We start from the raw sequence: 15455 nt of genomic DNA on the forward strand, positions 1-15455 counted from the left end.
CCCTTCCCAATAGCTAGCCGGTCGACAGTCACAGACTGCTGTTGGCTACATCCTTAGTCAAAATCTGTGTGTTTCCATCTGCCCACGCGTTCCTCTCTTGCAGCCTCATGACATTCAGGAACTTCTCACATACTTGCCCAGAATTGCAGCAGATCGTCCGTTGGTGGTAACACCCTTACCATGAGCCAGATTTGAGCTCCCTAGCCCTCTGTGGTCCCTGATGAGTGAAGGGAACAAGGGTCTGTGTAGGAATGGGGCTTGGTATGGCTAAGGGTCAAGAGAAGGTGAGACCAGAGGGAGCCTAGGCTGGGATCTACTGAAACAGCCCCGAAAATGTAAACAAGATGGGGCCGGAACTTTTTCTGGACAGTACTTATGTTTTCCCGCCAAGGCACAAGTCCTCCTCATAGGCAAATGACAACCAGTGTACGTGTCAAATAAGATCGTTAGCCTTAGTAAACAACCAGCCTGTATGACACCATTTTAACAGGAGGCCTCATTCTTCTTTTCCCCATCCAGAATTAAGAGAAAAAAAGTGAATATGGTTTTTGCTCACAGAATGGATAACAGCAAGCCACCTCTGGTTATTTCCACACTTCTGGTGCCCCTCCAAAACCGCAGCTGCTCTGCAACAGCCACACCTCTGCCCAGCCAGTACCTGATGGGATTAAGTGAGGAGCACAGCCGGATGAGCAACCGGACAGACCTTCACTATGGCCTGAAACCCGGAGAAGTGGCCACAGCCAGCATCTTCTTTGGGACTCTGTGGTTGTTTTCTGTCTTCGGTAATTCCCTGGTTTGTTTGGTCATCCACAGGAGTAGGAGGACTCAGTCTACCACCAACTACTTTGTGGTCTCCATGGCCTGTGCTGACCTTCTCATCAGCGTGGCCAGCATGCCTTTCGTCCTGCTCCAGTTCACCACTGGAAGGTGGACGCTTGGTAGTGCCATGTGCAAGGTTGTGCGATATTTTCAGTATCTCACTCCAGGTGTCCAGATCTATGTTCTCCTCTCCATCTGCATAGACCGCTTCTACACCATCGTCTATCCTCTGAGCTTCAAGGTGTCCAGAGAAAAAGCCAAGAAAATGATCGCAGCATCGTGGATCTTTGACGCGGCCTTTGTGACCCCCGTGCTCTTTTTCTATGGCTCCAGCTGGGACAGCCATTGTAACTACTTCCTCCCTTCCTCTTGGGAAGGCACTGCCTATACCGTCATCCACTTCTTGGTGGCCTTTGTGATTCCGTCTGCCCTCATAATTTTATTTTATCAAAAGGTCATAAAATATATTTGGAGAATAGGCACAGATGGCCGAACAGTGAGGAGGACAATGAATATTGTCCCACGGACAAAGGTGAAAACCATCAAGATGTTTCTCATTTTAAACCTGTTGTTTTTGCTCTCCTGGCTGCCTTTCCATGTAGCTCAGCTATGGCATCCCCATGAACAAGACTATAAGAAAAGTTCCCTTGTCTTCACGGTGATCACGTGGATATCCTTTAGTTCTTCAGCCTCTAAACCTACTCTGTATTCCATTTATAATGCCAATTTTAGGAGAGGGATGAAAGAGACTTTTTGCATGTCCTCTATGAAATGTTACCGAAGCAATGCCTACACTATCACAACCAGTTCAAGGATGGCCAAAAAAAACTACGTTGGCATTTCAGAAATCCCTTCCATGGCCAAAACTATTACCAAAGACTCCATCTATGATTCATTTGACAGAGAAGCCAAGGAAAAAAAGCTTGCTTGGCCCATTAACTCAAATCCACCAAATACTTTTGTCTAATTTCTCAGAATTCTTTCAGTTGTTATGCACCAGAGATTAAAAAGCTTTAACTATAAAAACAGAAGCTATTTACATATTTGTTTTCCTCAACTTTCCAAGGGAAATGTTTTATTTTGCAAAATGCATTCATTTGTTTATTATAGTTTTTGTGAGTTTTATTTTACTTGTTTCATGTTTTAGGAAAAGCGTTCACTTTGAACTAGAGCCAACAGTTGCTTTACTATTAATGTATTAGTTACACACATGAAAAAGAAAATGCTTTATTACCACTTACTTACTGTTAGGTTCAAAAACATAAACTTAAGCACAGTCTTTGGTTAATGATTCAATCTAGTTTTTTGGTTTTGCTTTTTGTTCTTTTTGAGACAGAGTCTCACTTTGTCACTCAGGCTAGAGTATAGTGGCATGTTCTCGGCTCACTGCAACCTCCACCTCCTGGGTTCAAGCGTTTCTCCTGCCTCAGCCTCCTGAGTAGCTGGGATTATAGGCACGTGCCACCACATGGCTAATTTTTGTATTTTTAGTAGAGACGGGGTTTCACCATGTTGTTTGTTCAGGCTGGTCTCGAACTCCTGACCTCATGATCTGCCCGCCTCGGCCTCTCGAAGTACTGGGATTACAGGTGTGAGCCACCACGCCCAGCCTATTTTGTTTTCTTTTTCTCCTTATTGGATTTTGGTAGCTAGGGCTTCAGTTCCAAATGAAATCCCCATGTCACCTCTCTCAGAGATGTCTATTTCCTTCACTCAGCAACATTTAGTTTGAGTTTAACACGTACGGGTTGTCACGTTACCTTCCTCCAAGTAACCACTGGCCAGATCTGCTATGGAAAGCATGCCATATACTGGAACATGCTGGGAAGTCTTCTGTGGTTGGATTTTAATCAGAATTTTTAGGGGAAAAAAAGCATACAGAGTTGCCTAATTTCTCTTGTTTTTATCCTTCCTTCATCCAAGTGGCTGGTGAATTCTTGAAAAATGCAGTCAATGCAATGTTTTCCTCATTTGTGTCCCATCTAGGCTGTGTCTAGAACATTTACCTCCCATTTTTGAGTTATATACAAGTAAATGAGCAGGTGCTGTGGCTAGCATGTCTAAAATATGCCAAAGACGGAAATGGCAGATGGCATTTTCTATACTCTGCAGTTCAAGCAGAGACTTTCAGCTGCCCAGCCCTACCCCTATACAGCAGGACAGCAAGGGCAGGGACTGCCTTCCTCTTTCTCCTAGAAACTCGTGAGGCCATTTCCCTGACCACAGCCTGTTCCCCCTCATCTCTCCTCTCCAGGGTGCATACCCTGGCCAAGCTGAAACTCTTCTGTGCCTGTGATAACGAGGGAATTTTTTTTCCCTCTGGTTCCCAGATCTCCATTATTTCAAATCGATGACCAGCCAGCACATTTAAAAAATGTTTTTATTTAAACAATAAAGGATTTACAGACGAGACTGGTATGCATTTTCATGCCCTAGTTAACAAGAGCTACCAATAATAACTCCAGTTGTTCAGCAATTTTACATTCATTATCTCCTTTATCCTCGCAGCAATCCTGTGATGTATTTATTATCATCCCTTTTCTAGATGAGCAAACTGGAACTCAAAAGTTCTGTGACCTGCCCAAGTTGGAATGTGACAGAGCTGGTGTTCAAACTCAGGGCCTCCAACCACATGTCTGTCTGTTGCTCTTTCCTTGACATTTCAATGTCTCCCTGGAGAACACGAGGGGCCAAACCCATCCAGGCCTTGAAGGGCCTCCAGACCATGGCCTTGGTGGAAGTCAAAGTTCTAAGAGAATTTGGCCATTCTTTTTTCTTTTTTGAGATGGAGTCTCACTCTGTTTCCCAGGCTAGAGTGCAACGGCGTGATCTTGGCTCACTGCAAACTCTGCCTCCTGAGTTCAAGTGCTTCTCCTGCCTCAGCCTCCTAAGTAGCTGAAATTATAGGCACCTGCCACCATGCCAAGCTAATACAAAGTACTGGGATTACAGGGGTGAGACATTTTTATTTTCAATTTTAAAAAATCAGCTGAATTTAAGATTCACTGGTGATTCTTAAAAAGAGTCTATGTGATTCCTGCTGACAAGTGGTGATTAAAAAAAAAAAAAGAAAGAGTCTAGGTGAAATGTAATGAGCTGGCCCTCACCTGTTCCTTGGCTACAGATCGGTTCTCGGGCTAGTGCTACAGAATGTTTGAGATCAGGAGGGAAACCTGTACCTTCCCACGTCTCAGACACCGGGGAATGAAACAAAATTACATTTGAGATTTGGGGCAAAGAATAACAAAACATTTAATCTACAAAACATTTACAGAGCTGATGTTTTTAAATTGAGATGCTTTCTTCAATCACAGATTCCAAAGACAGAAATAATCTATTTTTCTTTTTCCCTTTCCCCTCCTCCTCACATTCTCATCTCATCAGCAAATGGCTCTAAAACAATAAAGTGTGCCAGGTATTGACCTCACTTAGCCCTTGAATTTTATGGTTCAGACTTGAAGAGACCCTGCTGTGGTTTTATTGTCTTTTTAAATGAAATATGACTTTTTGGAATTAGAGTGTGAAAAGTTTAATTTGTTTCCAATTTGCTTTTTATATATTGATAGATCTCACTAGGTGATTTCTAAGTTCCATTCTGTCTTTGATGTTCTGGGAGTTTACTATATTAGGTGGATATTCGGTGAGACAACCTCATACAAGCTCTTGTGTAGAGAGTTTGTTTTTGTTTTTGTTTTTTTTCTTTTTGAGACAGTTTCTCTCCTTCACCCAAGCTGGGGTGCAGTGGCTCAATCTCAGCTCAGTGCAACCTTCATCTCCCAGGTTCAAGTGATTCTCGTGCCGTAGCCTCCCAAGTAGCTGGGACTACAGGTCTACACCTGGCTAATTTTTGTATTTTTAGTAGAGACAGGGTTTGGCCATGTTGGCCAAGCTGGTCTTGAACTCCTGGCCTCAAGTGATCCATCCATCTTGGCCTCCCAAAGTGCTGGGATTACAAGTGTGAGCCACCGTGCAGGCCAGAAAGTATTTTTAATCCCCCAAATAATGACAAATTAAGAGTATTAAGTCACAATTAAGAGCGCTCCAAAGTCACATGACCTGTCTTCAGCTATGTTCTCTCAGCGAGCTGGTAATTCACTGCTTTTTTGTTCAGTGTAATATTCAGCCTTCCTGGCGTCTCTCTCGGTCCTGAATTTGCAGGAGGCTTCACGTAATGCACAGATTGGTGAAAATTTGCTTAAGTCCCGCGACATAAGAACAGCATTCAGCACGCCTCACGTTTACTCCACTAGAACCAGAATTAAGCCACAGAGAGACAGGCTATTGGAGAGAATAAGCAAATGACTCTATCAGGTGCACAATGAGATGCACCACAAATCCAGATTCATGTGGCCTCCAAACAGGAATCCAAGAAAGGCAACAGGGGGAAGCGGCCTCCACAGTGGAGGCAGTTCTCCTACCTGGTGCCAGGTTCTCATAAACCGTCGGTGGGGAGGGAAGGGACAGGGACGCATCCTTTGAGTGGAATTTGAATTCTCCCTTCTCAGCTTCATTGAATGCATTAATGCCCAGCCTGCTGCTGAGTCAAAAAGTACATCCTGCTCAGATGCGTTTGCCTGTGAACCTTTCATCACAATGCCCATGGCCAGAGCTGATACCCTGGGCCAGACTTCTCCCTCAGGAAGGACAATTTTATCCTTGTGGAGGCTCATCTCCACCAAGCATGTGGCGAGTAGAGTCGTTTGTGAGAGACTGCTGGCAGTTTCACCTCTCCCTAAGGGCACAGCCCTCTTCCACTCTTCCGTTCTTGCTGCCATTTGCAGAAGCTCACTCTGAAACCACATAACCAAGCTCAGCTGGGGAGACCTGACCAGGATCCGCCTCCAGGTTATGCTCCTCTAAAAACCATATGTAAAAGAAGCAAGGAATTAGACACTTTTAGAGCAGAAGGGATGTTAGGAGACCTAGCCCAACCCCTTCATTGGTTAGAAGTGGAAGTTAAGACCAAGAGACATGAAGTTAGGGCTAACCGACAATGTCGCCTACCCACCGGTTCAACTTTATTTCAGCTTTGCCATTTGGCTTGCTGTGGCATGATTCACTTATTTTTTTAATACATTAATTTTATTTATTACTCAGCAATTTGGGAGGCCAGGCAGGCAGATCACTTGAGCCCAGGAGTTTGAGACCAGCCTGGGCAACATAGTGAGACCCTTCATCTCTACAATTAGTCAGGTGTGGTACGTGTGCCTGTAGTCCCAGCTACCTGGGAGACTGAGGTTGCAGCTCAGATCCACTCCCGCGCTCATCTTGGCTCACTGCAACCTCTGCCTCCCAGATTCAAGTGATTCTTCTGCCTCAGCCTCCGGAGTAGCTGGGATTACAGGCCCGGTGCCACCACGCCCTGCTAATTTTTTTTGTATTTTTAGTAGAGACAGGGATTCACCATGTTGGCCAGGCTGGACGTATTATTAGATTTTTTTAAATCCAAACTGTGTGCAGGAGAATATGAAAAGAATACATAAGTCTTTACTGTTCATTTAACCTGCTAATTCATGTGTGAAAATGATGGATGACCTTGGAGTGTCGTAATTAGGGAACAACGGAAACAAACCGACTTCCCCTAGCAGTTTTCCAGAATGACCGCTTGATGGCACTGTGACTTGTGGGCAAAGCCCACCACCTCTTCACGATGCCTGTCACACTGGTGAATTCAGGGAAGTCCTCGTCTCATAGCAACAAGACAGGGAAAATTGCTGAGCACCCAGAAGCAGCTGTAGATTAAGTAATCAATCAGTGTGTTCAAAACACAAAGCATCTAAACATTGGAGGAAATTCCAAAATAATACCCTTTTCAGACATGAAATCACTAGTCAAAATATTGTTTTAAACCCATTTTACGAATGTGATCATTTTCCAAAAACTCCATCAGACCACCAAGCTGGCATTAGTGCCACCCACACTTGCCAGGGCCTGTCTTTTCCTGTTCCGCTCTTTTCATCATTGACTCAGAGAATTCATGGACTTTTTCATAGCAGTGTATCCAGAGTTTCTCTACAAGTGAATGCTCATATGCTGCTCATAGCAAGCAGTTCAACTTATTTTAAAGTGAGCCTCGGCCGGGCGCGGTGGCTCACGCCTGTAATCCCAGCACTTTGGGAGGCCGAGGAGGGTGGATCACGAGGTCAAGAGATCGAGACCATCCTGGTCAACATGGTGAAACCCCGTCTCTATTAAAAATACATAAAATTAGCTGGGCACGGTGGCGCATGCCTGTAATCCCAGCTACTCGGGAGGCTGAGGCAGGAGAATTGCCTGAACCCAGGAGGCGGAGGTTGCGGTGAGCCGAGATTGCGCCATTGCACTCCAGCCTCGGTAACAAGAGCGAAACTCCGTCTCAAAAAAAAAAAGTGAGCCTCTACAATCTGGGCCATTCTGAAGTTTTGGCACAGTTGAACACTTCCAGAACTCTCAATAACTCTATATTTTCTTTCTCAGAAGAAGCCTCTTTTATATATGTATTTTTTTATTTTTCAGTAGAGACGGGATCTCGCTTTGCCACCCAGGGTAGTCTTGAACTCCTGGCCTCAAGGATCCTCCTGCCTTGGCCTCTCAAAGTGCTAGGATTACAGGTGTGAGCCACTGGCCTGGCCGGAAGAAGCCCCTTTAAAACTATTGCTTTACAAACTCTCTGTGAACCCTAATTAAGTTATATGTGTGGGGTTATGCGATTTAGATTCACCAGTAATTTGAAGAATGTGTGATTTTAGTTCACAGAAGAAAGACCACCAGCAAATGCCGGACTCTGCAGTGAGGAGTTTACATGTATCTGGTTTGAGGCTCATGATGCAGGCCTGCGGTTTGGGCACATAGGCTGGTTCCCAGCAGGCAGGAAGGCAGTTCCAGTTGCTTACCCACAAGCCCTAGATATAGGAGATTCAAACTCATGGAGGGAAAAATTCTGAATGAATCCTTTCTATTCTGCTTCCCTGCTGTATCTTCCAAAGAACAATCTCCTTTAAGCCAAGCTCAGGTGGCGGGTATCAGAATTCAGTGCATCCACAGCCTCAGTTCTTGCTGGTTGTTGGCCCTCAGCTCTGTGCACGTGGGCCCCTCCCGCATGGCAGCTTGCTCCATAAAGCATCAGAGGAGAGGGGCTGCTAACAAGACAGAAGTTGCTATCTTGGGCAACCTGAGCATGGAAGTGACGTTCCATCACCTTTCCTGTGTTCTGTTGGTCAGAAGCCAGTTATATCTCCTGCCCACACTTAATGGGAGGGGACCAAACAAGGCTGTGAATATCAGAGGCAAGGACATGGGGGCATTTAGAAGCTGTGTGTCACAACCAAATGGCACATGGTGAAAAGTAAATCTGTCTCTTACCCTAGACTTGTCTCCCAGTCCCTCTCTCTAGAGGTAAAGGTTATTGAGTTTTTAAAAAACATAAACTCTTACAAATCCAGAAACAGCCTCTGCATATAAAAGCTAGTATGTGATTATATATATATCACACCCCTTAAAAATACAATTATACAAACTATTCGGCACTTTGCTTTTTTCACTTGATACAGCTTAAGGTTTACTGTATCTCAGGATATTATTTTTAATGATTGCATGGTATTCCATTGTAAGGATGTACCATAATTAATTTAACCATCCCCTTATTAATGGTCATTTAAGTTGTTTCCAATTTTTTGCTCTTATGGACAGTGCTACAGGAAATATCCTATTCAGGCATCTTTTTTTTCTTTTTTTTTTTAAGATGGTGTCTCACTCTGTCACCCAGGCTGGAGTGCAGTGGGGCAGTGGTGTGATCTCGGCTCATGCAACCTCTGCCTCCCAGGTTCAAGCAGTTCTCGTGCCTTAGCCTCCCGAGTAGCTGGGATTACAGGCACACGCCACCATGCCTGGCTAATTTTTTTGTATTTTTAGTAGACACAGGGTTTCACTACGTTGGCCAGACTGTTCTAAAATGCCTGACCTTGTGATCCACCCTTCTCGGCTTCCCAAAGTGCTGGTATTACAGGCATGAGCCACTGTACCCAGCCCCTTTAATGTACATTTCTTTATAAGTGAGGTTAAGTAGCTTTTTATATTTAAAAGCAACTCTTTTTTTCATGTCCTTTTCTGTTTTAGTAGTGAACTGTGTATCAGGTCACTTCTGATGTCAGTGACAGACTCAAATTGACAAAAGGAATGAACTGCTCCTCTAACTAACAATTGTGGGAGTAGAACCTTCAGGCGTAACTGGATTTGAGATCAAACAATGTCATGATGAAGCGGCCTCGTTGTCTGGGGTGATACCCAAGGTCTGTTGTCTCATGCCAAGAAAATCAAGGACGTGGACACACAAGGAGGGACGTTAAGAGCTGAGGTTTAATAGACAAAAGAAAGAGAAGAGCTCTCTCCTGAAGAGAGAGGAGTCCTGAACAGGTTTCCACTCCTGCAGTGAAATGCAGTATGTTTTATAGGTGAGCTTGAGGAGGCAGTGTCTGATTTCCATAGGGCACAAAAGATTGGTCAGAACAACTGTGTCATTTGCATAAGGTGTGAAAAACTGGTTAGAGCTAGGTGTGCTATTTGCATAGGGCACGAAAAGCGGGCTTCCCCCACCCTAATCTTTCATTACGCAGATAGGTTCTCTACCTGGCCAGTGCTATGTTGCCTGTTTCTTTAATGTTCATGTGGTAACGAAGAAAAGGGAAGATGGAGCCTCCATGCTGAACATACCTGTTTCCCAGGTCGCCCTTTCTATTGGCCCAGCTGCTGGCATTCACCCGTGCAAGCTTCCACGTTGCTTATCTGGTTTTGAAGCTCAATTTTTCAGGCTGTTCTTTGTTAGAAAAAAATAATTTGGGGCTGCTTTTCATTAAAAGGGAAATTCCGTCAAAGACTCTTTTACCATCACTATCATCCTAAATACTCTGTGGTTCGTGTATCAGTGAGAGAGTTGGTACTCGCTCTGCCCTCTGCCTTGAAGTAGCTTGGCTTTACCGGGAGCAAATGAGGGTAGCAGCTCTATCCCCTACAGCTTTTCGTATCCCAAGTTCAGCAGAAAAGAGCACATTTACTTCCCACAGGTATCTTAAAAGTTGCAGAATTGAGCCTCTTTGATTCTGATTGGCTGGACTTGGGTCAGGCCCAATCATTTTCCCCTGGAAAACATGATGCTCTAATTATTTAAGGAAAACACTGTCATTTTGAAGCGGATTGTATTTGTCTGTTCTCACATTGCTATAAAGTACTACCTGAGAAGGGATAATTTATAAAGAAAAGAGTCTGAATGACTCACAGTTCCACATGGCTGTACAGGAAGCACAGCTGTGGAGGCCGCAGGAAACTTACAGTCATGGAGGAAGACAAGAGGGAAGCAGGCGTGTCTTACGTGGCCGGAGGAGGAAGAGAGTGGGGAAGGTGCCACACACTCTTAAACAACCAGTCTTGTGAGAACAGCAAGGGGAGATCTGCCCCCATGATCCAGTCAGCTCCCACCAGGCCCCTCCTCCAAGAGTGGGGTGAGATTAGGGCAGGGACACAAATCCAAACAAACCATATCATTCCACCTCTGACCCCTGCCAAATCTCATGTCCTTCTCAAATTGCAAACTACAATCATCCCTTCTCAACAGTTCCTGTAACTCATATCAACATTAACTCAAAAGTCCGCAGCCCAAAGTCTCCCCTGAGACAAGGCAAGTCCCCTCCAGCTATGAGTGTGTGAAATAAAAAAATAGTCAGCCAGGTGCAGTGGCTCATACCTGTAATCCCAGCACTTTGGGAGACCGAGGTGGGCGTTATTACTTGAGGTCAGGAGTCTGAGACCAGCCTGACCAACATGGTGAAACCCTGTCTCTACTAACAATACAAAAAAAATTAGCCAGATGTGGTGGTGAATGCCTGTAATACCAGCTACTCAGGAGGCTGAGGCTGGAGAATCTCTTGAACCTGAGAGGCAGAGGTTGTAGTGAGCCTGGGCAGCTGAGCGAGACTCCATCTCAAAAAAAATAAAATAAAATTAAATAAATAAAAAACAAACAGTGAGTTACTTCTAAGATAGAATGGGGGTACAGGCATTGGGTAAATACACCCTTTCAAAAAGGGAGAAATCAGCCAACACAAAAGGGCTAAAAGTTCCATGCAAGCCCGAAACCCAGCAGGAAGTCATTAAATCTTAAATCTCCAAAATAATCTCCTTTGACTCCACGTCTCATATCCAAGGCACACTGATACAGAGTGGGGTTCCAAGGCCTTGGGCAAGAACCTCAGGATACAGAAAACCATCTGTCTTTGTGATAAGGCAGGGGTCAAATTGGGCTAACACAAGCCACCTGTGGATGGTTAAACAGAGAGCACCCTGTAACACGCCCACTGGGGCTTCAGCTGTAAACATTCACCCCTAGACAATGCCGGGGGTTGGGGCCCCACAGCCGCCCATCTGTGTGCTCCTTTAGAGGTTCCTGTGGCTCTGCAGGGTGGAGCCCCCTCGGCTGCGGGGCTGCTTTCCTGGGCTGGGGTTGATGCCTGCGCTTTTCCAGGCTTGGTGCAAGCAGGTCTCTGAAATGCCTCTGAGGCATTTTCCCTACCGTCCTGGCTGTTAATATTGAGTTCCTCTTTACTTACACGGATTTCTGAAGCTAGCTGGAATTCCTCCCCAGAAAATGGGTTTTTCTTTTCTACCACATGATCAGGCTGCAAATCTTCCAAACTTTTATGCTCTGCTTCCTGTTCAAATACAAGTTCCACTTTCAGATCATCTCTTTGCTCGTGAATGTAAGCCTAGGCGGCTACAAGCAGACAGGCCGAGTCTTGACCGTGTTGCTGCCTAGAATTTCTTCTGCCAAACACCCGAAATCATCACTCTCAAGGTCAAAGTTTCACAGATCTCAAAGGCAGGGGCACAATGCTTCAACCTCTTTGCTCATGCGTAACGGAAGTGACCTCTGCTCCAGTTCCCAGTAAGTTCCCCATCTCCATCTGGCACATGGACTTCACTGTTCTTATCCTATCAGCATTTTGGTCACAGTTTAACAAGTCTCTAGGAAGTTCCAAACTTTCCCTCATCTGCCTGTCTTCTTCTGAGCCCTCCAAACTGTTCCAACCTCTGCCCGTTACCCAGTTCCAAAGTTGCTTCCAAATATTCAGGTATCTGTATGGCAATGCCCCCACTTCTTGGTACCAATTTTCTATATTAGCCCATTCTGACATTGTTGTCAAGAACTACCTGAGACTGGGTATTTATAAGGGAAAGTATTTATAAAGAAAAGAAAATTTTTTTTTTGAGATGGAGTTTCGCTCTTGTTCCCCAGGCTGGAGTGCAATGGCGTGATCTTGGCTCACTGCAACCTCCGCCTCCTGGGTTCAGGCAATTCTCCTGCCTCAGCCTCCTGAGTAGCTGGGATTACAGGCATGTGCCACCATGCCCAGCTAATTTTTTGTATTTTTAGTAGAGACGGGGTTTCACCATGTTGACCAGGATGGTCTCGATCTCTTGATCTCGTGATCTACCCGCCTCGGCCTCCCAAAGTGCTGGGATTACAGGCTTGAGCCACCGCACCTGGCCCAAGAAAAGAAAAGTGACTCACTGTTACACAGGCTGTACAGGCAGCACGGCTGGGCAAGCCTCAGGAAACTTATAATCGTAGCAGAAGGTGAAGGGGAAGCAGCCACATCTTACATGGCCAAGGAGGAGGAAGAGAAGGTGGGAGGTGCCACATACTTTTAAACAACCAGATCTTATGAGAACAGCAAGGGGAAAATCTGCCCCCACAATCCAATCACCTCCCAATGAAATGAGTCAAGTTCCCTTGTCCCCCTTGAAGGCCATGTGATGGGGGTGTGCCTCACTTCTTCAGTGCCCGGCTGCTCAAACCTCTAAGGGAGCACACAGATGGGCAGGTGGTAAGGCTCCAACCCCATGGCAGTGTCTAAGGGTGAGTGTTTACAGCTGAAGCCCCAGTGGGCATGTGTTACAGAGTGCTCTCTTAGTTTACCCATCCATAGTTGGCTTGTGTTAGCTCAGTTAGACCCCTGCCTTATCACATGGACAGAGGGCTTTCTGTATCCTGGTGTTCTTGCCTTGGTTATACTGGAAGAATCGTAATGCATGTTGGCTTGGAGAATGAGGGAAAGGAGGAAGTTCTCAGCAGATGGGGGAGCCAGAGGGAGATGGTTTTCTCCAGGAGTTGGGCCGCTCAGTGGCCCAGGCTCTCCACCAACCACCCTGGCCAAACTCCAAGTCGTTCTGATCAATGGCCTGCTGGCATGCCAGTGTGCCTGTCGATGTGTTCTTGACATCCTCTCAACATCCAGCCACTTGTGTGTTCCTCCACCAATGTGTTTCTCTGGATATCCAGCCACTTGTGTACCTGCCTGCTAGGGTCTTGGGGGTTTTTATTGGCATACAACGGGGGCATGGCAGGCCAGAGTGGTCTTGGGAAATGCAACATTTGGGCGCGATGACAGGAGTACCTGCCCTCACCTAGGTGAATGGACACAGGGCAGGGGATGGAGCCCTCACCAAGGACCCACCTTTCTCTATCCAGCACTTCCCTGCCCCCCTTCCATATCGCCAACACTGGAGGTTGCAATTCAACATGAGATTTGGGTGGGGACACAAATCCAAGCCATACCAAAGATATTTTCTATGTTATCATTTGTCTTTTAAAGCTTTGTTATGACGTTTTTTTCAGACACTTTTGTGTAGTCCATTTGTCAGTCTTGTGGGTCTTGCCTAAAAAGCCCTCCCAACTCTGATTTTTTTTCTTTTATTTTCCATGTTTCCTGTTAGGGTTTTTTTTTTGAGATGGAGTCTTGCTCTGTCACCCAGGCTGGCGTGCAGTGGCACAGTCGTCTTGGCTCACTGCAACCTCTGCCTTCCAGGTTTAAGTGATTATCTTGCCACAGCCCCCTGGGTAGCTGAGATTACAGGTGCATGCCACCACACCTGGCTAATTTTTGTACTTTTACTAGAGACAGGGTTTCACCACATTGGTCAGGCTGGTCTCGAACTCCAGAAAATTGTGATCCACCTGCCTTGGCCTCCCAAAGTACTGGGATTAGAGGCGTGAGCCACCACGCCTGGCCCTCCTCTTAGTACTTTTATAGGGTTTTTGTTTTTTGTTTTTGTAGAATGTTTACATCTTTGGTCATCTAGAATTAATTTTGTCTAAGGAAAAAAGTATTTAATTGAAAATGGGACTGGCCAGGCACGGTGGCTCACGCCTATAATCCCAGATCTTTGGAAGTCTGAAATGGGCAGATCACTTGAGTCCACGGGTTTGAGACTGGCCTGAGCAACATGGCAAGACCCAATCTCTACAAAACATACAAAAAAATTAGCTGGATAGGCCGGGCGCGGTGGCTCACGCCTGTAATCCCAGCACTTTGGGAGGCGGAGGCGGGTGGATCACGAGGTCAACAGATCGAGACCATCCTGGTCAACATGGTGAAACCCCGTCTCTACTAAAAATACAAAAAATTAGCTGGGCATGGTGGCGCATGTCTGTAATCCCAGCTACTCAGGAGGCTGAGGCAGGAGAATTGCCTGAACCCAGGAGGCGGAGGTTGCGGTGAGCCGAGATCGCGTCATTGCACTCCAGCCTGGGTAACAAGAGCGAAACTCTGTCTCAAAAAAAAAAAAAAAAAAAAAAAAAAATTAGCTGGATATAGTGGAGTGTGCCTGTAGTCCCAGCTACTTGGGAGGATGGAGTGGGAGGATTGATCACTTGAGCCTGGGAGGTGAAGGTTGCAGTGAGCTGAGATCATGCCACTGTACTCCAGCCTGGGCAACAGACCAGACCCTGTCTCAAAAAGAAAAACAAACAAGAATCAGCCTCTGTAGTACTGAAGTATTCTGAAATATTTATTTCATTCAGGCCACAAAAGGACCTAACGAACCATCCCAGCCCAATATTTGCATGTACCTCTTAGACAACTAGACTTTTGTACGCCATATTCATAGCCTCTTTCTGAAGAATTCTGAATAAACTCTGGCACCTTCTGATCCTTTTGATTTCCATGTTCTTTGTTCTGATCATCCTCCATCTGGCACATATTCTCCTAAGAGGGCAGAATTGCTTTGCACTTAATAAATTACATCACATTCAGGTATGCTTCCTCGAAATGCTACCGAAGTCACCTTGACTGGAATTGAGGACGTTCTCCCAAAGCTCAGTCATCTGTTTACTGATGATCTCTGGTTTATTCCATAGAGAGTTAGCTGCGTTCATTTGTAGTGGTCACTCTACCTCCTTCCTTGCTAATAGCACTGATTTTGTTCAGGCATGAAGTAGCAGTGAAGGCAAGGAGAGCTGGTCTTAAGGGATTAACTGTGTTTAAGTCAATCGTGGCAATTCCACTCCCTCTTATCACTGACTGGCTTATTGGTGTTCATATAGCCCAAACTTCTGGCCAATGAGATGTAAAGAGAAGTCTGTTGAGGGGACATCTGGGAAAGCTTTCTCTCCCTGATGAGATGAAGTAGTAAGGCAGGAAAATCCAGTCTGGAGGCAGGGAACATAAGGCGGATTCACACCAGCTATAACAGAAAATATCCTCTCCACAGGGAATACGCTGAGTATATAACTTTGTAACTTTACTTCACCCTCTTCATTTACATATGAAGAGGGTATTCAACTCACAAGAACTCTGTAACAGGGCCATTGAGCTCCTATGCTC

The 15455-nt window shown here is 45.6% G+C and overlaps 1 protein-coding gene across 1 annotated transcript in view; it reads left to right on the forward strand.

Annotated features, from left to right (window-relative positions):
* Positions 1-4249, forward strand: part of GPR19 (G protein-coupled receptor 19) — a 28527-nt gene extending 24278 nt beyond the window's left edge. Inside the window, exon 2 of the mRNA XM_009003303.4 lies at positions 520-4249. Coding sequence (XP_009001551.3) covers positions 542-1789 — 1248 coding nt within the window. The 5' untranslated portion in view covers positions 520-541 and the 3' untranslated portion in view covers positions 1790-4249. The remainder of the gene's footprint in view (positions 1-519) is intronic.
* Positions 4250-15455: the final 11206 nt, after the last annotated feature.

Source organism: Callithrix jacchus, chromosome 9 (assembly GCF_049354715.1).
Source record: "Callithrix jacchus isolate 240 chromosome 9, calJac240_pri, whole genome shotgun sequence".
NCBI classification, from domain to species: Eukaryota; Metazoa; Chordata; class Mammalia; order Primates; family Cebidae; genus Callithrix; species Callithrix jacchus.